General features: G+C 33.3%; 3 protein-coding genes across 6 annotated transcripts in view; 2 read left to right on the forward strand and 1 right to left on the reverse strand.

Annotated features, from left to right (window-relative positions):
• Nucleotides 1-23,301, forward strand: part of LOC116417724 — a 346,232-nt gene that overhangs the window by 199,772 nt on the left and 123,159 nt on the right. Inside the window, exon 2 of one of the 2 annotated variants that reach the window (XR_004227987.1) lies at nucleotides 13,914-14,241. Coding sequence is in view for 1 of the 2 variants with exons in the window: in XM_031932424.1 (XP_031788284.1) it covers nucleotides 14,077-14,241 (165 nt within the window). In the remaining variant the exon portion in view is untranslated. Of the gene's footprint in view, nucleotides 1-13,913; nucleotides 14,242-23,301 lie in introns of those variants that run through there. The other variant, XM_031932424.1, reaches the window with a different exon arrangement.
• Nucleotides 1-23,301, reverse strand: part of LOC107981912 (carcinine transporter) — a 535,006-nt gene that overhangs the window by 191,693 nt on the left and 320,012 nt on the right. The gene's annotated exons all lie outside the window — the stretch shown is intronic.
• LOC116417721 lies at nucleotides 14,249-15,938 on the forward strand. Its single transcript, XM_031932414.1, has 2 exons — nucleotides 14,249-15,335; nucleotides 15,422-15,938. Exons 1-2 carry the CDS (start codon nucleotides 14,991-14,993, stop codon nucleotides 15,800-15,802), a joined length of 726 nt encoding a protein of 241 aa, XP_031788274.1. The 5' UTR covers nucleotides 14,249-14,990; the 3' UTR covers nucleotides 15,803-15,938.

The following is a 23,301-nucleotide window of genomic DNA, read 5'->3' on the forward strand; positions in this document are numbered from 1 at the left end:
AGTGCCTGTGTAATGTCCCACGTTGATACTCTTAAATTATATATTTGTACATCCTGCGAACCGACAACCGTATGAGCACGTAGAGAGTGCATACCGATCGCAGGTGCATCCGACTGCGACATTACACAACTGAGCTACGAAAATCGGAGCGAGTGCTCTGACCTCTGTGACAGCACTCCTCGTACGCGTGAAAGACGACTACAAGGCGTACGCATCGATCCTTTGTGGCGAATGCTGATTGGACTACCACGATCTTTTTCATCTAAATTTCATAACTGCGTGAATCGGTACCGAGACTTTAAAAACCCCGGAGCCGATCCACGCAGCGCCTTTTTGCGTAGTGACTTACTCACTGGCGGCTACAACTGATTCTAAGGTGAAGCGGCGGTGTTTGCTAGTGTTAGTGTTTGGAGTGTGCTAAATCCGTCCAACATCTTGGGAGCGTGCTAAATCCGTCCCTTGGCATAGCATACACCGAAGAGCCCTTTGAATACAGATCAGTGCCATAGAGAGAAGTACAAGCTAAGGTCCGTCGAGTGGAATCTCCGGCGTTAGCAAGAGCAGTTGACCATCCATATTTTAAATTGCCACGTGAACGCGTGTAGATAATACAGTCTGCATCTGCCACAAAGGGTGATTAGAACCATCTAGAGTGCGCAGGATATTAATAATAGTAAGTTAAGATAAATCATAAGTACTTTACAATTAATAAATAAATAAGACTAAACTTACTAAATACAACTGTGAAACGACAACAACCTACGCTAAATATAGCGAGTCTCCGTCAACTCTGTAAACTGAACGTCGGTCAAGTGCTCTGGGCCAATAAAAACATAACAATCAATATAAATAAAACCCTTGTGTTTTAAATTGATAATAATAACTAAACCTCAATCAGAACAAATAAATTCGAATCAGCTTCGCAGTCACGACGTGCAAGTAGGAGTACTTTACTTGTGGAATAAACATCAGCATCCACACAGGAAACGAGTTCAGCGGACATAACGTAGAGTCCGCAGGACACCGAAGTGTCACAAGCCACTTGCCTGCTACGATAGTAAGTACAACGGACAGTCTAGGATAGAATACCGTCCACACGCAAAATACGCGTCCGCGCAGACTAGCAGCGCGGGAAATCCTCAATTCCACAGTCTGCGTGTAACTTTAGTAACAGAACAGTCTCTCGAGCCGAAGGCTAGTTTTAGCGAATAAATAATTATTTGTAAGACTCGCGCAGCCCGTCCTACTATCTAATACGGTCTTTACACCTGAAAACATTTGAAAATAATTAAAATCTGTATTAAAAAAAACTAATGAGTATAAAATACTATAAATACTTACCTAATTTTTGTCAGAAGAAGAATCTGATGACGAAGTTCGTAGAGTATCGGTAACTAGACGTGAAATCTGCATCAGTCTAGCTATCTAGCGTTGAATTGCCTGTACGTTTTGTACAGCACAATTATTTTGCCAACCCTCTGGATGGTATTTGCAGACAATCGGCCGTCTGAATCGATCAGATCTTAAGGATGGGCAGCCAGCGTCCTCAAGATTATTGACCTCTTCGAAATAGGGCTGTAACCACTTTTGCTTTTGTTCACCCTTTACCTAAATGGTGAGTGAGTTACCCTCAGCTAAATCCTTTATTTTTTGTACTACAGCGTCAATTTTATCATACGATACAACACCGCTGAGCAACTTAGACCATGAAAATAATGCAGTAGGTACAAGTTTTCAGACTTAGATTTAGAAGGTAACAAACTCCAATCATAAGGAGGCTTGAAAAAAGCTACTGTTGGAACAGGAGACTCTTCATAAGGATTGACGTAGGCAAGTTCTTTCAAGATGAAATCACCGTTAACGCCTTTGAAACCCTGTACATCAATCACAAGCTCCATTTCTATAAAGAATAATGAATATAATAGAGAATGAATGTAGAACATCTAAGTGTATGAAAGCGAATTTCATAAGTGTAGAAGTATAAAGGGTACTTTAAAATAATGCATATTATATGAGTATATTATGAAAATCTGTAAGTCTTAATGTGAAAAAATTTCACAAGTGTAGAAGTATAAGTGTTACTTTGAAATAATACATACTATATAAGTATATTATAAGAATGTAGAAGTATAAAAGTAACTTTAAAATTTTGCGTGCTATAGAAGTATATGATAAAAATCTATAAGTCTCAATGTATCGCTAAAATTTCATAAGTGTAGAAGTATAAAGGGTACTTTAAAATAAAGCATATTATATGAATATATTATGAAAATCTATAAGTCTCAATCTGAAAAAATTTTACAAGTGTAGAAGTATAAGTGTTGCTTTGAAATAATACATACTATATAAGTATATTATAAGAATATTGAAATGAGTATTGAAACAAATAATCAGCGAATGACCGGCCCTTCATCCCGCGTTTCTTTTAAAGGCTAAATTATCGATTTCTAGATCTTCCCCACTCTGCACGGCTACAGCTATCCTCTTCCCGATCATCGATGCCGCCGCCACCGCCGCCTCCTACTCTCACAATCGCAGTACTGTGCAGACGCTAAATCGCCCGCTCTCTACTCTCTCTCACTCTCTCTCTTTCTATGTCCGCATCGTGCTCTCTCTCTCATTCTCCTGCTTCGCACTCTCCTACCCTGAGACGTAGCATACGTCAGGTTCATGGGGAGGTTTGATACTACAAACAGCTCCGCCAGGGGTGACGGCAGACTGCCACAACTAGCCGTTACCCTATCTTCAAGTGCGCTTGCACGCTCGATCGTCATCGCCAAAGCCCGGAAACGCAAGCTACACACTAGCGAATTGGACGCTACCTTGCTGGAGGAGGCTAAAGCTCTGAGTCCTGACCATCAAGGGCTCATAAACATCAACGAGCTGCTCCCCTCAGACGTCCATAAGCTGCGTACAAGGGCTAGGCTGGAGGCCATGAAGAGGCAGGGCTGCCGAACGTTCGTCAGGGTGGGAGACTCTACATGCGCTGTAACGATGACAGCGAGCGTGCTACCATCATTAACACCGACGCCGAGCTGGAGACTTTTTTAGCCCAGTTTCCGCCCGCTGCCAACAAGCAAAAGCATTGCCAGTTCTCGCTCCCCTACTAAGTCATATTTTCAACCTGTCTCTGAGCGAACCCTGTTTCCCATCTGCCTGGAAATTGTTGCTTGTGCGTGCACTCAACAAAGTCAGTTCACCAACAGCCCTGACTGACTACCGTCCGATTTCACTTCTCTGCTTTCTCTCCAAGGCCCTGGAGTGGCTGGAGCACAGGCAAGTCTCACAATACCTTGAATCAAGACTCTTACTAGACAACTTTCAAACAGGCTTCCGCACTGGCCATAGCACTCAGTTTGGCCTAATTAAGCTAACTGATGATGTCAGGGTCGGGATAAACAAAACGAAAGTGACACTTCTCCTCCTCTTTGACTTTAGCAAGGCGTTTGACACTGTATGCCACGTCCGGCTCCTGAGAAAGCTATCCATGTTCGGCTTCTCTAAGCAGGTCATCCGCTGGTTTGCCTCCTATCTCACTACTTTTTCAGAATGAGTACCAATCTCAGGTTGCGCAAGCATTTTGTGCAAACGCTCCTATTTCCGATCATCGACTACTGTTCTCTTGTATACTGTGACTTGACGCAGGAATTCGACTTAACACTGCAGAGGCTCGTGAATACAGGAATTCGGTACATCTATGATGTAAGGAGTGATGAGCACATCTCCCCGTACAGGCAGGAGCTGTAGTGGCTAACCACTGACGGACGCAAGAAGTACTTCACAGCTTGTTTCCTACATAAAATGTTTAACTCGGTCGTACCATCATACGTACTGGCCTTTTTCGACTCTCCGGCCTGTGAGGGGCGAGGTGACACCTATGGAAATTCCTGCTTTTGCAACGGAGAAGCTGAGGAACTCGATCCATATCAGCGCTTCATACTTATGGAATAACCTACCATCACACATCAGAAACACTTCATCTACCGTCACTTTCAAAAAATTTGCTAAAGATCACTTTTTTCAACTCGAAAACACATAACTCATATACAGTCCACGCACACGTACACACCTACTTTCTCGCTCATTCCACCTTCACTATCGCCACACTCTCTCAATATACATACTCTAAACATGCCTCAATCTATTATCTATTGTTTTTTTCTTTTCTCACTTGTAATGCTGTAAACTTACAATCGTACAATATAATGTACGCAAAATAAAACTAATATAATCTAATGTAATCTCTCTCTCTCTCTCTCTCTCTCTCTCTCTCTCTCTCTCTCTCTCTCTCTCTCTCTCTCTCTCTCTCTCTCTCTCTCTCTCTCTCTAACATTAATTTAAAATATTCATTATTAAAATTTTTTGTAGGAAACGAAACAATAACAGCTCTATTGCCATAGCCAGCGAACGACAACATGCGATAACTGCCTCGTCCTATAATAATCCCCGTCCGTATATTTGGATAATAGCGATTAAGGATACGTAAAATTATTAAGGTTGTAATTTTACATTTTTATAGTTTTATGCAATTATATGTTTCATTGTGAGTAGGACTGATTAGATATTAAGTTGTTGCATTATATTGCTTCCTCCTAGAGGAAGCTTTGCAATAGTTAAATTTTGAGTTTCGTCAAAATTTCTAGAAAATACTTTTTGGTTTGTTAGAAGTTCAAATCACGTGTTTCTAGAAAATGTCCGTATGGATGTGTGTGTGTGTTTGGACGTATGTGTGTGTATACCGTAATATTTCTGGAACTACTCGGTCAATATCAATAAAATTTGACATGCGTGTATATTTTTTGGATTCTGAATTCGGGAAAAACATTTATTTTTTATTTTTCTAACTATTTTTTTTTCTGGCCAATTTTTGATTTTTGAAAAACACTATTTTGCGTTTTTTTTCAATCATCCCATCGTTACAAACAATTCAGCTAATATGCATTTGAAAGCAAAATAAAATTACCTACTTTTCCCCGTTTGGTCCTCGGGATTGACCGCTTTGTTCGGCAGATAAAAAGAAAAAGGAGATTTTTAAAAAAAAATTCATATCTCTGAAACTAAACATCATAACCTCACGAATCATGTCGATGGGTCACGTGTCAAACTATATCCCATTAAAATTTCAAATGATTTGACTACTTATTTTTTCAGTTAAAAATCGAAAACTGGAAAAAATGAGTTTTTTTGTGCCTCGATTACGGAAGTAAAAAGGCTTCATTGCACTTGAGATTTTGGGAAAAAGATTATTTAGATTATTTAGATATTTTATGTGTCTTGGCTAAGTTCATTGCGCAGTTTTCAAACCCCTATGGTTCTTAAGATATCAAGGTTTCAATTTTTTTTTGAAAATTTTTTGATTCCTCATATCTCTAAAACAATGCAGTTAAATGCTTCAAAATTTGGTGATTAGCCATAAAAAAAGCTATTTGCTGCTAAAATTGTAAACGATTTCATCGAGCGGTTCTCAAGTAAAGAGCTAAAATGTAAAAACTGATTTTTCTTAAAAGTTTTCTTCCTCTTATAGGGATGTCGTTGCACGTTGTTAAAGTCCCTCCCTATTAATTTATGTCAAAATGATATATATATATATATATATATATATATATATATCTATCATTTTGATGTGTATATATATATATATATATATATATATATACACACACATCCGTATGACATATAGTACATGAGTACTGCCAATCTTTGCGCAGATGGCTTGCTTAAACGCAGTAAAAATACTTTTTGGAAATATATTGAATTCAAATTATATTTCATTAACATATATTATAGGTTTATTAAAACAATATATTTAAAATTTTTGAATTATAAACTTTTTCGACGATTTCATCCGTTTCAGATCCACAAGATTTGGAATCTGATAATTTGATTGATTTGGTATTCGGAGTTCTGATATACGACACTGTGTATGAATAATGCAAATGGTGAATCCACGTTCTAAAAGAAGTGGTGTAGAGTAAAAAAATAAAGTCTCAAGACACTCACTTGTTTTTTTTTTTTTATTAGAAAATGTAACGTGGTGTGAATTCGATCAACGAATAATTCGTAGAACGACTGGATCGCGTTCCCTCGATGCGGCGGAGGATTCCTCTCCGCTCGCGAAACACCTCCGTTGCATGCAGCTGTTTCAGCTGCTTCTGTTTGCTGGGTCTACGCGCCGCCCGGCGCGTACTCGGTTACTCAACTGCGTTAAATAAATGCTCTTAAATAACGCCCGCGGAGGCGGCGGTATTCGCAGGAAGGAACAGGGATCGGAAATAAGCGAACGACGTTTAGAAATGACGACAATTCACGTTAAATAAAAAGTCTAAGGTTATATTTGTCAGTCGCGAAATAAACGTGAAGTTACAATAATAAATGATAATACGCGAGTCGCCAACAACTTTGCGACTCGCCGCGACGCTAGAATATTCGCGCTCGCACGCGTGTATCGACGTGAAGGTTGCGCGCGCCGGATCACCCTCGCGATATGACATGTCTGTATTCACATGATCATTATATATATATATATATATATATATATATAAGGGTGTATCGAAAATTTAAACTGTTAAGAAAACAACTTTAATAGCAAAAAAAGTTAGTATTTGATGAAAAAAGGTCGTACGTTCAAGGAGGGCGCGATAGATTAAAATTTTCCTGTCTGTATAGAGCGATCAATTTTGCAAATTTACTGTACGCAAAAAATACGCTTAAAAAAGGTCACGCCATCTTCGCGTGTTAGCCAAATTTTTAATTATATATATTTTTAACTCAAATTTTACACTTTTTTCGTTTTTTTACAGACTTTCGATCTACCGTGTGACATTTAGGATTTATCGTTGCTAAGCTGCATCATAACCTCAAATTAACGTTGTGTTTTATTCAATTTTTGCTTATTTTCGACACTAGTACAAAAATTTTAATTGTCAACATTTTTTAACAACACGAGTAGAAGGGTTTGATTTAAAAAAATATAGCAGTCCACAGAAAAATTGGTTAAAATCGATCATAAATAAAAAAGTCGCAAGAGCTGAAAATTGGCTATTTTGGCGAAAATCGCGTTTTTTGCTGTTTTCTAAAATCAAGATCTCATTTCTGTCTGGCTATTTTCTATAAAACTAACGTAAAAGGTTCACATTCTGTACGAAGAATGGTGGTAGATAAGACGCTGATTGTGCATAGAAGTTTATCTACATGAATTTTGAGTATTCAAACTTCCCGTTTTCATATTTTTCGACCTTTATTGCTATTTTGAAGTCTTCTTTCCCACTCATTTTTTATCAATCAAGACTAACTAAAATTGATATTTCTCCGCTTTTCAAGAGAAACAATTTCATTTTAAGCTTAATTTTAAAAAGCAGGTTCACTTAAGAACATTTTCATTACAATTAAATTTTGAAGTAGGAACGGGGATGTCTATCCAAACAGACACCCTCTGTGTCTGGTACCAATTCTGGGGTGAGGTTCAAACGATGGGTGGCAATATTGAAAATGTTTAAAGGTTAGGCTTATGTAATTTCTACCGACCAGGCAGTTGGATAAAGCTTTTAATTATTGTCACAGACGCACATGTCTGGAAACGCGAGCTTGTGAGACGAGTCAGCGTTAAGAGTCTGCCAAGCCGTACTACAATGCACCGCTGCGAATGCATCGTAGACGTTAGCTCCGTGATTAGAGCACAAGCCTCTGGCTCTCGGGTCCGCGAGTTCGAGTCCCGCCGTCTACTGTTTTCTCTTTCGACTCCGTCTCCTTTCTGTCCGTTACATTATAAACAAGAAGAAAAAGAAGAAGAAGAAGAAGAAAATGTACACTTGTAGCGTTTAATGTTTACTGCGCATACGCTTGCCCGTTCAAGGACTTCAGAAGTGGGAAAGTCTGCACGCCGCAAAAATTTTTTTATTAGATTGAATATTCTCAACAACATTAAGTTTGTTTCAGAAGAAAGTATAATTATTTATCAATTCAAAAATAAATTCTTTTTTAAATGCGTAATTTGAGTAGTTTCTACATGAGTTTATAGATTTATAAACAAATTTACAACATATTAAAGAATTATCAAAACTCGACAAATATTAATAAAATTCAATTCAATACCACGACATCTCGGACCACAAATAAATTTTTCAACTTTGACGAAACTAAGTCAGAGCGTTTCAATATATTATAAGTTTAAAATTATTCGTGATCAGTATCCCTTATATTTATAACATTTTTCTTTAAATTTTACTTCATATAATTTTAGTCCTGCAATTCAGGTCGTCTGCTTATTATCCCTACTGAAAAAAATCGCGCGAGTAGTCGCGCGAGAGCTCACGCGATTACTCGCGGCAATAATCGCGTGAGATTATCGACCAATTTACGACGCAAGAAATCGCGCAATTTTGCGCGCGAGTACTTACGCGATTACTCGCACGATATATCAAAATTTTTATGTATAATGATTAGAACACTGCACAAAGTAATAATATTTTTAAAATCATTTTTTTTATTTTTATTTAGCATCTTTACATTATCTTAATTTAGGAAAATAAGGGATAAAAAAATACATTTTTTTCGTTATAAATTTATTACTTTATTTACTACAAAATCATTTATGAACACTCGTATTTATACATAATTTATAATTAGGTAGCGTTGATACCAATTACTAATAAAACAATTGATTTGGAGTTGCAATTATGTACATTTTATTCCTTACTTCAATACAAACGCAAGTTTGTGATATTTTGATAGTGTCTACGCAAATTTCATTTGAAATGTTAATACATTCCTGATAACCGACGAATATTCATTAGGCTCTGTCTTTATAAGATCACAAATAGTAATTTCTTGAGAACTTTCATTTTTTACAACGAAATATTTGATCTTTACATATTCTCCAGAGTCAAGTTGAACATAGTAATTGCACGATCGTTTATTTATTTTTTTTTAAGTCATGAACAAACATCCATTCAAAATGATTTTATGATAAACTGTTGCGTTTTTTGATATATTATATTTCTTAATAATGCGATCATCAGCAGTTTCTCCCTTACCTAAATAAGTAATATTAGATATTTTAAAATTTTTTTTTGTCAATGGAGCTTTCATATTCTCGCAATATTGTATAACATTTTGATTGCAAGTTGGATAAATACTATTAGATAACAACTGTATTGTTCTTTGAATATTGTCGTACCTTGATATTTGCAAGACAACTCCTTTAGCACAATGAATTGCCTTGAGCAATTTACCATTTGCTGATTCAAAAGGATATGTTGAATGTGCAAGTAGCCCCCAATTATATATGCTTCTACCTATATGAAGCAATTGGTGTATTATATGTTAAGGAACGTACTGAGTATATTTCCTTGGATTTCGAAACGAATACATACAAATAATTATTTGCTAGATTCAATTTTCCCTTCAGACTGAAGTAGATCTTCTGCCTTCTGAAAACTTATCAAACTGCACTGACATGATGAAATTTACACAGAGGGCTTGTGTATTAATTGTCAAGTCTGAGTATTGTACCAGTTTTGAAATAACCAAAAATTAAAGTTCAAAATTCACATATTATCAAATAGCTTAAAACTGGTACACTGCGAGGACCTGAAAGTTTATAGATAAGCCCTCTGTGCAGATTTCATTGTGTCAGTATATAGTTTGATAAGTATTGAGAGAGCGCAAGGTCTACTTTACTCTCAAAAGGCGACGTTGGCGTACCCCCTTCAGACTGAAGTAGGCCTTCTGCCCTCTGAAAACCTTTCAAACTACACTGACATGATAAAATGCACACGGAATTGTATTAAGTGTCACCGCTCAATTTTTTACCAGAAAATCAAAATACTTATTTGCCTTTGAACCACAAATGTAATGATATTAAAAAGATTTTCGGGCGTATATAAGCAAAGTTATTTAATAATCTCTGGCTAAATAAAACGTCCTATAAGACACGGTTTATTTTAAAGGTATTTGGAAATAGTTGTGCAAATGCTCATTTTTATTTGTGGGTAAAAGATATCAAATTGGATCTGAAATTAAAATTTCCAAAAGTTTATGTAATGCATACATGATATGAGTTATACTTTATCCGAAAATTTTTTTATATTTACATTTTAAATTAACTTTAAAGAAAAAAAGTATTATAATTTGTATGCAAAAACATTCAGTAGGCATACAATGAGTAAAGTCATCCTTTTATTACAGTCGAAAGGTTATAAAATACTCTAAATATCGTTTCATTCACGACGAAAAATTGCCAATTATCCTGACAATTTTATAGTTCTTAGAACATTTGTAATAATCGGTTTTCTACCAAAGTAATACTGAATTCAAACAATATATATATTATTGCATAAATTTTGCAGCAAAGCAACGCCCTGACAATACCATGATAATGACCTGACAGTACCATACAAAATGGCACACTTTTAAGAGTAATTGCTCCTTTCCTTTTCCTCCCATAATCAGATCTGTATATACTCAATATGTATTCGTGTAATAACTGTAATTCTGTAGTTCAAAGCATTCTATTATATAATGATCATCAAAAAGTGCACAGAAGCTTTGTAACTAACAATATATCTTGTGTATATTCGGGTTGTAATAGTACTTTGAAAAACTTTTTAAGTTTTAAAAAACATTTACTACGTTTTCATAGATCGCATTTATGTTATGCTTGTAAATATGATGGTTGTAGATATAAGTGCACTAGTTTACTGGATCTCACGAAACATAAAAAAAGTCATTCACCTGGGAAAAAAATAATAAAATGTGAATACTGTCAAGACGGAAATAACATTTTCTACAATTATAGTACCTACATTTATAATACCTACAATTATAATACCTACAGGTGTCATTTACTTAGAAATCATAAAAATATTAAACCTATTTGTAAAAATAACATTTCACAAAAGACAAGATTAAAAGCACCCCTAATTTCAACATCTATAAAAATAAAAAATATTGTAAACTCTTTGAAAAGACGTTATCCTGATTCATTTGTTAGCGACGCGAATAAGCCAACTAATGATTCATATAATCAGCCTAAAATCCGTAAATTAGATGTATATAGTGAATCTTTGGAAGAATCTTTGCAAGATTCGACTGTACTTGATGTTAATGCGCAGATTATTACCAATCAATCATCGACGATTGAATCAAAAACAAATGATAATGCTTCGTATAATGAATACAATCAACACAAAATTCATTTATTGTGAATTCGTTAAATTGTGAAGTGGAACAATATATAGCTTGTAAAAAGAATGAAAGTAAAGATACAGATCCTGTAAAAAATTTAGCGAAAATATATCTAAGCTTAGAAGTGAAACTTTTTGCAACTGAATCCATACTACAATGAGTGGTATGTATTCTATATTTGATTTATGCAAAAACAAATTTACAGAATCTGTTTCTCGTTCAAATGTCGAAAATGAAGGTCTTATAAGTAATATTTTTAATAATAGTTTTGCAAGTTTTATAATGTCACACAACCCAAAAACTGGTGCTCTAAGAAGTACGCATATGAGAAAAAAATATTATAAAAAAGAATTCCATTATATCAAACCCGTTGAAGTAGCAATTTTAGATAATGATGAAAGCGAAACGCAATATTATTTTAGTTATGTTCCGATATTAGAAACCATAAAAAGTTGGTTAATAAATGATAACGTTCGACCATATTGCATTAATCCATGCAAAAACAGTATCAGTCAAGGTTTATTTGATATAAAAGATGGTAACGCTATAAAAAATAACAAATTTTTCAATAATAAGAACACCATACAGTTAGGTTTTTACCAGGACGCCTTCGAAGTATGCAATCCACTTGGCGCATCTAAATCCAAGTTTAAAATGATCGGAATATATATGATTCTATTGAATTTACCACCTTTTCTCAGATCCAAAACCGACAATATCAAGCTGATAATGTTATACAACAATAAATACGTAGTTAGATTTTGTTGGAAAAATATTTTACGAACGTTATTGTCAGATTTACATATTTTAGAAAATGAGGGCGTAAATATTACTATCAACTCTGAGGAAATGAATTTCCGTGGTAGTATTGTCACAAGTATAGGCGATAATCTAGACAATCACTCTATCGGAGGTTATGTTGAAAATTTTAGTTCTCCTTGTACGTCGATATGTCAGTATTGCGATATAACTCTCAAAGAATTTCGTGACAATCCCTTCAATAGAAAGCCATTGAGAACGATTGAGAGTTATGATAGATGTGCCACGCAAGCTGTAAATTCTGAAAAAGTCGTTAAAGGCATTAAAATGAAATCGCCATTAAATGATCTTAATCATTTTCATGTTGCTGGACCAGGACTTGCACCTTGCGTTGCACATGATCTTTTCGAGGGCATAGTTCCGTACGACGTATACTTATCGATAAAATATTTAATTTAAAAAAATGGATACGCTTACATTTGTTAAATTATCGATTAAACACAATAAAATTTAACGGAACTGCCACGTTTATTCCAAACATAAAAATTAACTCAAAAAACAAAAAATTGACTGGCTCAGCTAGCCAGATTAAAAGATTAATGCTGATTCTCCCTTTAGCTCTGTACGATAAAATCAAGGATCCGTATGATAAAGTTTGGAAAATGATACTGCTTTTAAGAAAAATATGCTGTATAGCTAGTGCTCCAGCTTTAAATTTTAACCAAATAGCTATTCTGTCGAGTATTATAGAAGATTATATACAGTTAAGAACTACGTGCTTCACAGATCCACTAAGACCAAAACATGAATTCGTTATGCATTATCCACATTTGTTTTATGTATTTGGACCATTAAAACATATTTGGACACTTAGATTTGAATCCAAACACAGTTATTTTCGAAGCATCGGAAAGCTTAAGGAACTTCAAAAATATTCATATGACATTAGCAGAAAAACATGAATTGTTACAAGCTTCGCTTGAACGGCAATATGAGATTGTTGCTGAATCGAAAGATGCCTTACTTATCTAATCAATATGAAACAGAAATCTCTTCATTAATAAACAATGTTTTTGCAAAAAGTCCAGGGGCAGTATCTCATGTAGCAAAGAATGTTGATTTTTGCAATGTCCATTATTCCGAAAATATGTGCGTTTGCGTAGGTAAAAATATCTTTGGAAACTTTGTTATTTGTATCATTAAATATATATTAATAAATGAAAGGTTTAATTATATATATTTTCTTGGGTGGACTGATGAAATAGTTCCTTGCGAAGAATTAGGCGTTTATGAAAAAGCTCAATACGAAGGGTTGGAAAACAGATCTCGATTGCTTTGCATTTTTCCGTATTCCTACCTTTTATCACCTGATCCTTTACCAAAATATACCTTGAAATCTTACCCCGTTTACTTAATAAAGTATGTGCCATTTGATCCAATGGTTTAATAACCAGTGAGTATAAATTGTGCATTATGTATCTGCACATATACGATTTCAAGTTGGCATTCTGATCATTGCTGATGCTTATGTCATTGTATACTATATATTACGGTACTAGTGGTATAAGTCGCATTTTACGCCATGGCGTCTATAAGCGCCCAAACTTAGTGAGTGCGCTTAAATTAACAAGAGTTTCATTATTACCTTTATTTCCTTCTATTTCCCTTTATTTTCATATAGTTTTCAATCACTTATACTTAATCTATTTTAACCTCTTCTATGGCATGGCTAAATTTGTAAAAGTGCAAATAAAGTTGTGCATTTGTAGATGATTACAAAACCATTATTTTCTCTCATTTTTATGCATGTTCCTTGGGCATATACCTTCTACAAATTTATTTTTATTCATTGCTCAAAATTTTGATAATAGACAAGAAAATCATTCTTGAAGAACATTAAAATGAAAATTGCATTGAATAAAACGTTGTCATTGAATTTATTTTTAATTATTCATGTTTTCTGTCCTTAGATGCTGGCCATAAAAGTTTGCACCGTGAACCGAGCACGCCGAACAGCTGTCATTGTCGACAAAGACTCGACTACTTTAATAGCAGATGTCATTTCTGAAGCTAGTCAACAATTTGGGATATCGGTCGATTCTTTGGTCTTAGATGAAGATGGCATCGACATTGATGGTGATTTATTGGTACTGGCATGGAAGGATAAGTTATTCATGGTTCCTGAAAAGGATCAACATTGGTCTGCATCAAACCAAGCGGGTGAACCGTCTTCATCAAAAGAAAATGAATCTCCTAACGCAAACACTCAGAATTCAAGACAGAAATCTACTCTATCAGGTAATAATTAAATCAATGAAAAAATAAATGTATATTCTTTTAACTACTGCGTTTATCGTCAATAGAAAAACAAAACAAAGTTGTAAATGTAATTTCTGTGTGTTGAATCACGAAAAATACGTAGTAAAATGAATAGTAAATATCAATTTCTGAAGTAACTTTAGTTTTCAACAAACAATTTTTTTTTACGGACGAAACTCCCGAAAACAGTGAAAGTAGTTCTAATGAGAATGTCTCCGCCGAAACAGACGACGCTCCACACGAAAAACGTTTAAAATTGTGGCACGATACTGACTTGGAAGCTCTGGAAGTACCATGGAAAAATTTGACTTTCATACACTCACACATCTCGAAAACAACTTAGATGGTCTCGACAAGAAGCAGAGAGACAAGACGATCACTCGTGCGGTCCATTATGTCGTCGATCATGTGCGAGAGATCAGTGATCATGCTCCAGCCATAGCTTTTAGATCATTATCTAAAAAAATGTATGCAAAATTTGATAAAATTTTTTAAGATACATTTTCGAATGGAAGTCGTCAAGGTTCTAGTTATGCAACCTTGGAAAATAAATTGCTGGAACGCAATAGATATTTAAATCGCCCACATCTAACTAATAGTCTTCAAAGAACGACTTCAAGTCGATCAAAGCTGGTTGCGTAAGTTGGCAAACGAATTTCGAAAAGAGTTACGATAAAGACACTGCAGAAACGATAAGACTACATTTTTTAAATTATAACGATATTCAAATGCAAAATCAAGATGACTTTACAAATTGCATCACAGATTTTGCTAATTGTTTCCCACTTCAAAGGCTTCTTCTAAATCGAAAGGAACCTCCAGTCGCAGCAACTATTAAAGAGCTATGGCCATGCTTATTTACCGACCTGTTTGCTGAAATCCATTTTCAATTATTGACTGGAAAACCAACAACCGAGTTTAAAGAAAATTTTGAATCATATGTACTCAGAATGTTAATCTACGATCATGTAACGCTTGATTCAGCAACTAACGCATTCAAAAACTGGACCGCAGTGAAAATTATTTTCAAGTATTTTAAAGAAGATTATTCAAATCTATTCACCATTGTGGAGGTACGTTTCGGATTAATAAATAAATGAGGTTGTCATTATAATAAATACTTTTTCAATAGTTTAGCATAATATATTTCTTTTTCTAGGTCGACTTTGACATGAATAACATGCCACTTACTCATACATATCCGTTCATTGTCATTATTGGTGGCTTACCAATAGAGGAACATGATAATGAGGACAATCATGATGATAGCACCAGAAAATATGCTGTAGTAGTTGATGGTATAACTTTCCCGAAGGTCAACTGTTTGGTTGAAGCACTCAGGGTAATGCTTATAGTTTATTTCAATATAAACCACACATACCCAAAAGAATGTGCTCATTTTCTAGAATGCATACAAAGATTTTTTTTAGAAATATATCCTACCGAAGGAACCAGAAGCAATAATCAAGCTACAGTCAGAAAAGTTCTTACATTTATAAAGAAGATTAAGAAAATAGAGATAACAGAGATAGATTCGTAATAATATATCGTTACCACTTTCATTTTAGTATAGGGCTCCTGTTTATCACGTACAATTTCGAGAATGAAAAAAAAAACGTAAAAAAGTTCATTAAATAATAAGTTATGTAACTATTATGTTATCAAAAAATCATAAATGTCAGAAAGTTCATTAAATGATAAGTTATGTATGTACTAGTCTATAGTCAAAAAATCATAAATGTAAGAAAATTCATTAAATGATAACTTATGTACGTACTATTATGTAAGCAAAAAATCAAAAATGTAAAAAAAGTTCATTGAATGATACGTTATGTACTATTATGTAATCAAAGAATAAAATTTGTTTGATTTTAATCCCTATTTTATTAATTTACCTTAAAATTGTGTATATAAATATAAAATTAATTCTTAGCTTGAAAGAATGAAGCTTGTACTTTTACATGTTTCAAGTAAAATTACAGTATTTCGGTAATATGTACAGAATAATATTTTTACGTGTAAATTTACCAAAATTGCTGTAATTTTACTGTTCTGCTGTACATTTACCACGCTGAGCAAGGGTCTCGATTGTTTCCCACGCTCAGCAGTGCAATCATACACGAAATGTTTTACAGTGAAAAGCATTATTTTATTTTGAAAGTATTCGTTCTTTATTTTTTATATTGTTTCATATCGTTTGAAATATAAGTAGTACATTATTTCACACATAAAAAAGCTTTTGTCTAAGACACCATTGAGAAAAATTAGATAAACGTCTTGTAAAATTATTTTTTTGCATACGTTGTTCTTGCTATTTATTAAATTTTTAATTTATCATTTTTCGACAATAATTGCACAAATTTAAAAATTTTTTTTTTTAAATGTTAAGTGTATTTATGACCATTACGTTTTTTCATCGTGTCTCAATTTTTGTTATAGTTGTCGGTATATTAGGATCCGGACGCGATAAGGTGGCACGAAGTAAAGAAGCAAAGACAGAGTATCAAGTAATAGAGCGTAGCGTAACTTTATTATTAAAGGTTAAACTTAGACAGAGCGGGACAAGAGCCGAAGGCGTGCGTGCAGCTCGACTATCTCGTAGAGAGTGAGGCGGCGAGCGGAGAGTGCCGCCGAGCTCAGCGCCGTATCACGTGGTTTTGGCGGCGAGCGCTTCTAGAGTCGCTGCGACGCGAGGGATCTGCCGTCGGTGTCGGGGGAGATCGTACACATATTCCAACAATAGTTTTTCTAAATTTTTCACTTTTATTATTTTTAAAATGATGATATCAGAATTTTTGCAGTTGTAATAAAATATAATATATAATATAATACTTTTGCCCACTTTTGCCTTATTTTACTATAATTTGATAATATATGGAGAGGAGTTCCAATATCTATGATATTATAATAGTTTTACTAAATTTATCAAAGTTAGACAATATTTGAACAAATGTAAAAATTTCTTTATAACAAATGTATTACAAGCGTATTTAAACTTTTTGCTTATACTATTATATTAAAGTGGAGTATCAGCAAATTTTAAAACATTTATTTAATAATATCAATTTCTGAAATTTTGTACGCATATTTGATCTCAAACAAGTGATACTTTCGTAAATTTTGAGCTATTTTTGATAAAAATTAGATAAGATCTAGCAAATAATTTATTTTAAACCCGTAAAATTCATCTTACTTACTAAAGTTCCTTGCACACTTGACTTTGACAAAAGAATAAAAATATACGTTGTACAATTTTAGATCATTAAAACAAGAGTAACTTTATCACAAACGAATACTTACAGTAGATTGTTTCAATATTTAATGTTACTAAAAATTAATACTTCATTTTCATTTATGTAAACCAAAAAAAATAAAGAAACATTCATTAATGTATATAAGCGATGTAAACCCTGTAATCCATAGCTTTTATTTTTTATTTTTACTGTTTTATTTTGTACTTGTATTTAGATTGTTGTAAAATTTAAATATTTATGATAAATCCTAACAAAAAGTGTACCATTTCATAGAAACGTGTAAAAAATATTGTAAAAAACTATTTCTTTCATCAAAATTTGGAAAATTTACCATAACATACATTGAAATACATATTGTGACAGGCGGAATAGCCCATATAACAGGTAGTCGGTACGAGTAAATGAGTTTTACGTCGTTGGCTTAGTGGTAGTGCACGCGCCTTGAGTTCTCGGGGACATTGGGTCAAATCCCCCTCGTCGATTTACTTTTTTTTGCAATTTAGTTCCCGAAAACCTGTTACAATATATGAATTAAAAATAACAAAATTATATTTAAAAAATTATAAAATAAAAGAAAAAAGCAGTGAATTTTGTCACCAAGGATCTAATATATTAATTTTATGCAAGTCAGACAAATAGCTTGAAACAATTTTTAGAATTTTGCAAATAAAACATTTAAAATATTCGACTTATACAGGTAATAAATAAATTATAAGTACTTTATATTCAATTACTTTTCAGCTCTCTAAAATAGATGTACTATAGTATAATTAAGTTTGATTAGTATTTACGAACGATTTTTTAAATTAGAAAATGACAAAATATATTGAATTTTTCACAACAACGTATATGTTGTCAGTTATTTGGAGAACCAAAGCGATTTGGAGATGTATTACCATCTTATAAGGACATAATAAAGAATTACTTATATCACAGACTTGATATTAAAAAAGGAACAAATTGCAATATAGAACCTTCTTTTCTAAAGATTTCGAAAATAGTTATAAATGATTTACTAGATTTGTATAAAAAGGTAGCCATTCCAACAGTCACTTATCAACGCGTATTACAATGTTAACAACATATCATAAAAAGTATATAGCTATGAAATCAAATATGAGAACAGCTAACAGTAGCGCACACATGAAAAAGAAAGTCCTTGAGTTTAAAGATCATGCTCATAATACACTTTTTGATATATCTGCTTGTAAATGTTTAACAATTGATAAGTGTTCATGTCCTTCAAATATGAAAGTACCTGTCGAAGTACAGCTATTTTTAGTTGACCAAAGCAGTGCAAGACACATGAATATTGATAGTCTACAAATTAATCAAAATTCTCTAAACATAGAAGTGAGGAAAATAAGCAGACCCCGATCTGCTATTAATACGATCTTATCTGACGAAAGTTATATTCAAGAAAGTGATAATGTGAATAGCTTTGATCATTCAGCCCGTAGTGTTTGTACGCAAACATCGCCGTTTCTGAAACTATCTAGAACAATTCAAAATAGAATAAATCTTACGAACACTGTATTAACAAGACAAAGATATAATGTTTCAGCAAGAGCCACGGCAGCGATAGCTACATCAGTACTTATGGATTACAAAATAGATGAAAAAAAATGATATATCACAAGCAATTGATAAATCTAAGATAATGCGAGAAACAAAAAGAGTTGAAAAGACTGTTTTAACACAATATAAAGTGGTAGATACAATCTCGGTTATAGGCGTTTACTTCGATGGTCGACGAGATAAAACGCTTGATCAAGAAAAAAAGGCAACAAATTTTATCGAAAAGTTGTGACGGAAGATCACTACTCAACAGTACTGGAACCTGATTCCCACTTCCTTGGTCACATCAATCTTTCTTCTGGAAATGCTATTACTATTTGCAATACTTTATATCATTATTTGTTCAAACATTCTCCTAGTATACTTGCTGACTTTACTGTTATTGGGTGCGATGGTACACCAGTTAACACTGGTGTTAATAGTGGTGCAATACGTTGTCTCGAAGAAAAGCTAAACCGTCCATTGCAGTGGATCATTTGCTTATTTCATTTTAATGAGTTACCATTTAGACATCTTTTTGAAAAAATCGATGGTTTGGCAACAGGTCCACAAATGTTTACTGGTATAATAGGCAAGAAGCTAAAAGAATGTGAAAATCAACCAATCGTCTCATTTCAAAAAATTTTTGTAAATATTAATTTGCCAATAAGTGATTACAAAATACTAAGTAAAGACCAACAGTATCTCTATCTTTGCTACAACGCTATAAAGTCAGGAGTCTATTCACAGGATCTTGCAAATCGCAATCCTGGTCCCCTTAATTTATCTCGGTGGTTAACTACTGCAAATCGAGTGTTAAGACTGTACATGACAACTGAGTCACCAACTTCTAAATTAATTGATATAGTTACCTACGTAATGAAAGTCTACATACCATTTTGGTTTCAGGTTAAAACTCAATCATCTATTAAAGATGGAGACAAAAATTTCTATACTTTTATACAAAATACAAGATATTAGCCACAAAAATACCTTAATATAATTGAACCAGTAATTGAGCGAAATGCTTATTTCGCTCACCCGGAAAATATACTTCTTAGTATTTTATTTGATGATGATTATATCGTTCGTGTAATATCAGTTCAGATAATCCTTGATGCAAGAAAACGACAAACAAATAATACTGTACGCCGTTTTCGACCTCCTTCTATTCAATTTAGTGCATCAAGTTACGTCGATATGATAGACTGGAATAGCGAAATTATTACTTCTCTGCCAGCATTATCACACATATCATCAAGTAATTTGAAGGAATCAAACAATTTATCAAAGTTGGACTTCTCAAGACTTCCAAACCACAATCAAGCCGTTGAAAGAATGGTAACAGTTGTAACAGAAGCATCTTCAAAAGTTTGCGGAGAGGAAAATAGAAATGGTTTCATTTTATCAACATTGCATTCAAGAAAAAAACTGCCGGTTTGCAATACAAAAAAAGACTTTCAAAGTGTATTTCTGTAATCCAAAGAATAAATTATTTAATGAATTAATAAAAACACTTACTTAAAAAAACTACACATTTTTACAGATGAAGAGCATTTTCTTATTTAGATTCCCTTTAAAATAGTTTCTGACAAAGATTAGAAGATTAGTAGCTGGTTTTAAAATCAAATGAAAATAAGTTAGGTACGCATATTTGGAAACTTTAAATGAATAAGGTTAGTAAAAATTATGTTTGTACAATTTAAGCTGTATCTCAATCAGAAGAAGATACAGTGCACCAAAGCAGTAGACGAATACATTTATCGAGTGGAGATCCGAAAGCATTAATTGTGTTTTATTTAAATCGCCATACGATGGCGCCACCCGAAAGTAAGCCGCCTGACAAGGCTGATATAAATTTTTACAAGTGCCATAAAAATAAAAAAGTTTCAATTGTGATGTGTTTTATTTGTGGTGGTGGTTATGATAAGAGTTGCTTTGAAAGATTGAATAACACGAAATTCATTGGAGAAAATATGGTAATTTGCCCTGAACACAATGCCATAACCTCAAACTACGATGAGTCAACACTAAATGAAGATACAAGAAAAGTAATTGCACAGTTAAGTTTAAGTATGATAAACGAAATAAGAGAAATGGTATTAAATGAATTAGAAGAAGATAATACCTCCAGTGCCAGTCAGCAGGATGAGGATGAAGCAAAAGATATACATAATCTAAAGAAAGAAAACAAGTTACAAGATAAAAACTCATTACTCAAAGAACATCTGAATCATGTTAAACAAGTTAAGAACAAGTCTTTTTCCCAAGTTCTTACTGATGAAATTCCTAAACAAAAACGAATTCCCAAAATCATTATAAAAAAGAAAAATAGAGATGATGGTAATGACCTGAAGAGAAATGTCACTCATTATTTGAATAAAGAAAAATCAATTCAAACAAAGAAAGTGATATTCAAGAATGATAGTGAAGTTATTATTAGCTGCATGAATGAAGCAAGTGCTATTGATACCGAAAAATCGGTAACTAAGAAATTATCTAATACATGTACTATTGAAAAGGAAGAGGTTAAAAAACCCAGGCTAAAAGTAGTCGGATTTGATAACTATGAACAAATGGACATAAAAACTATAGAAGAGGATATAAATACTAGAAACTTTTAGAAATTTGAAAGTAAATGTACAGTTGTGCACACGTACGTAAATAAAACAACAAAATTACAAAGTGTCATTTTAGAAGTTACTGCTGAAATATACAAACACATTAGAGAAAGCAAAAACAAGATTTTTGTAGGATACCAGAATTGCAGAGTTTATGATGACTTAAACCTACAACCTTGTTTCAATTGTGGTAGGTTTGGACATAATGGAAATAAATGCTCTAATGAAAAGGTGTGTTTGAAATGTGCTGGATCTCATAATAGTGTATACTGTAACAGGATAAATGAAATGTGCTGCGTAAATGACCTATACAGTAACAATACGTACAAAACACAGTACGATACTAAGCATATTACAAACGATAGTCAACACTGCCAAGTTCTAATAAACAGAATTAAAAAGTATATAGCAATTACTCACTATCCATTGACTCCAGTTATCCAGAGATACATCGGTAAGATAGATATCTACAAAAACACCGGAGCTGAATCAACAAATACAAGACAGAAATCACAATCCATGATGTCACTATCACCACGCAGCAGTATTCTTTCAATCCCAAGGAAAACCGACGCAGCTAAAAAACGGTAATACGATCATGGAGCAGAACATCGAGTTAATTGACAGTGTACAAAAAGATATAATTCAAACAGAAAATACTTTTCATAGTGTTATCACTCTCAATAATTACGTGAAATATAAAAAAGAATATATTTTATACTTAAATATTCGTAGCTTTAATGGTAATTTTTTACAACTGCAAGCACTTATTGAGAGCTTAAATACTAAGCCTAGTATTATAGTTTGCGTCGAAACTTGGATCATAGATTATTGCAACTATTTTAATCTGAACGGATACAAATTATATTACAATAATAGCAAAATAAACAAATCGGATGGTGTAGTGATGTATATTGAGAATTCCATTATTGAAAGTACTGAAATTATTGAAATAGGTAAACTTAAAATAATTAATTCAATCATTGAAACTGATAATGGCAATATAGAGATATCAGAACTATACAGATCACATGACATTCCAAAAATTAAATTTATTACCAATACAAAACAATTACTATATAACAAGAAATATGCTAATAATCACTTAATTTTAGGTGATTTTAACATTGACCTACTAAATCTAGATAATATTAGTCAGGAATTTCTGAACAATTTTTTGGATAATGGTTATCTACCGGGATTTCAAGGTATTACTAGACTGTCCGATAGGAATACTAACACTGGAACATGCATTGATAATATATTTACTAAAGCTAAGATAATACACACTTTACATTTTAAATTATTAAGTACAGTAACAGATCATTACCCATTATTTACAGCATTAAGTAAATTTAAGAAAAAAAATATAGAAGAATCAATAACTCAAATAAATTATGATAAATTAAGTAGCATAGCCAGTAGAGAAAAATGGAGACAGTATTCTCAATGCATGGTCCTAATGTAGCTGTGAATACATTGTTAGAAAAAACAAATAATTGTGTACAACGGGCTACTTTCATAAAGAAATTGAACAATAAACATAATAACAAAGTACCCAGAAGTAAATGGATCACTAAGACAATACTAAATTCTTGCGAAAGAAA

Source organism: Nasonia vitripennis, assembly GCF_009193385.2.
Source record: "Nasonia vitripennis strain AsymCx chromosome 1 unlocalized genomic scaffold, Nvit_psr_1.1 chr1_random0007, whole genome shotgun sequence".
NCBI classification, from domain to species: Eukaryota; Metazoa; Arthropoda; class Insecta; order Hymenoptera; family Pteromalidae; genus Nasonia; species Nasonia vitripennis.

Excerpts from the sequence above, each read along its gene's own strand:
- LOC116417721 (XM_031932414.1), top strand. The coding sequence starts at position 14,991 with ATGCAAAATCAAGATGACTTTACAAATTGCATCACAGATTTTGCTAAT. Across the intron at positions 15,336-15,421 it reads ATCTATTCACCATTGTGGAG|GTCGACTTTGACATGAATAA; the intron begins GTACGTTTCGGA and ends TTCTTTTTCTAG.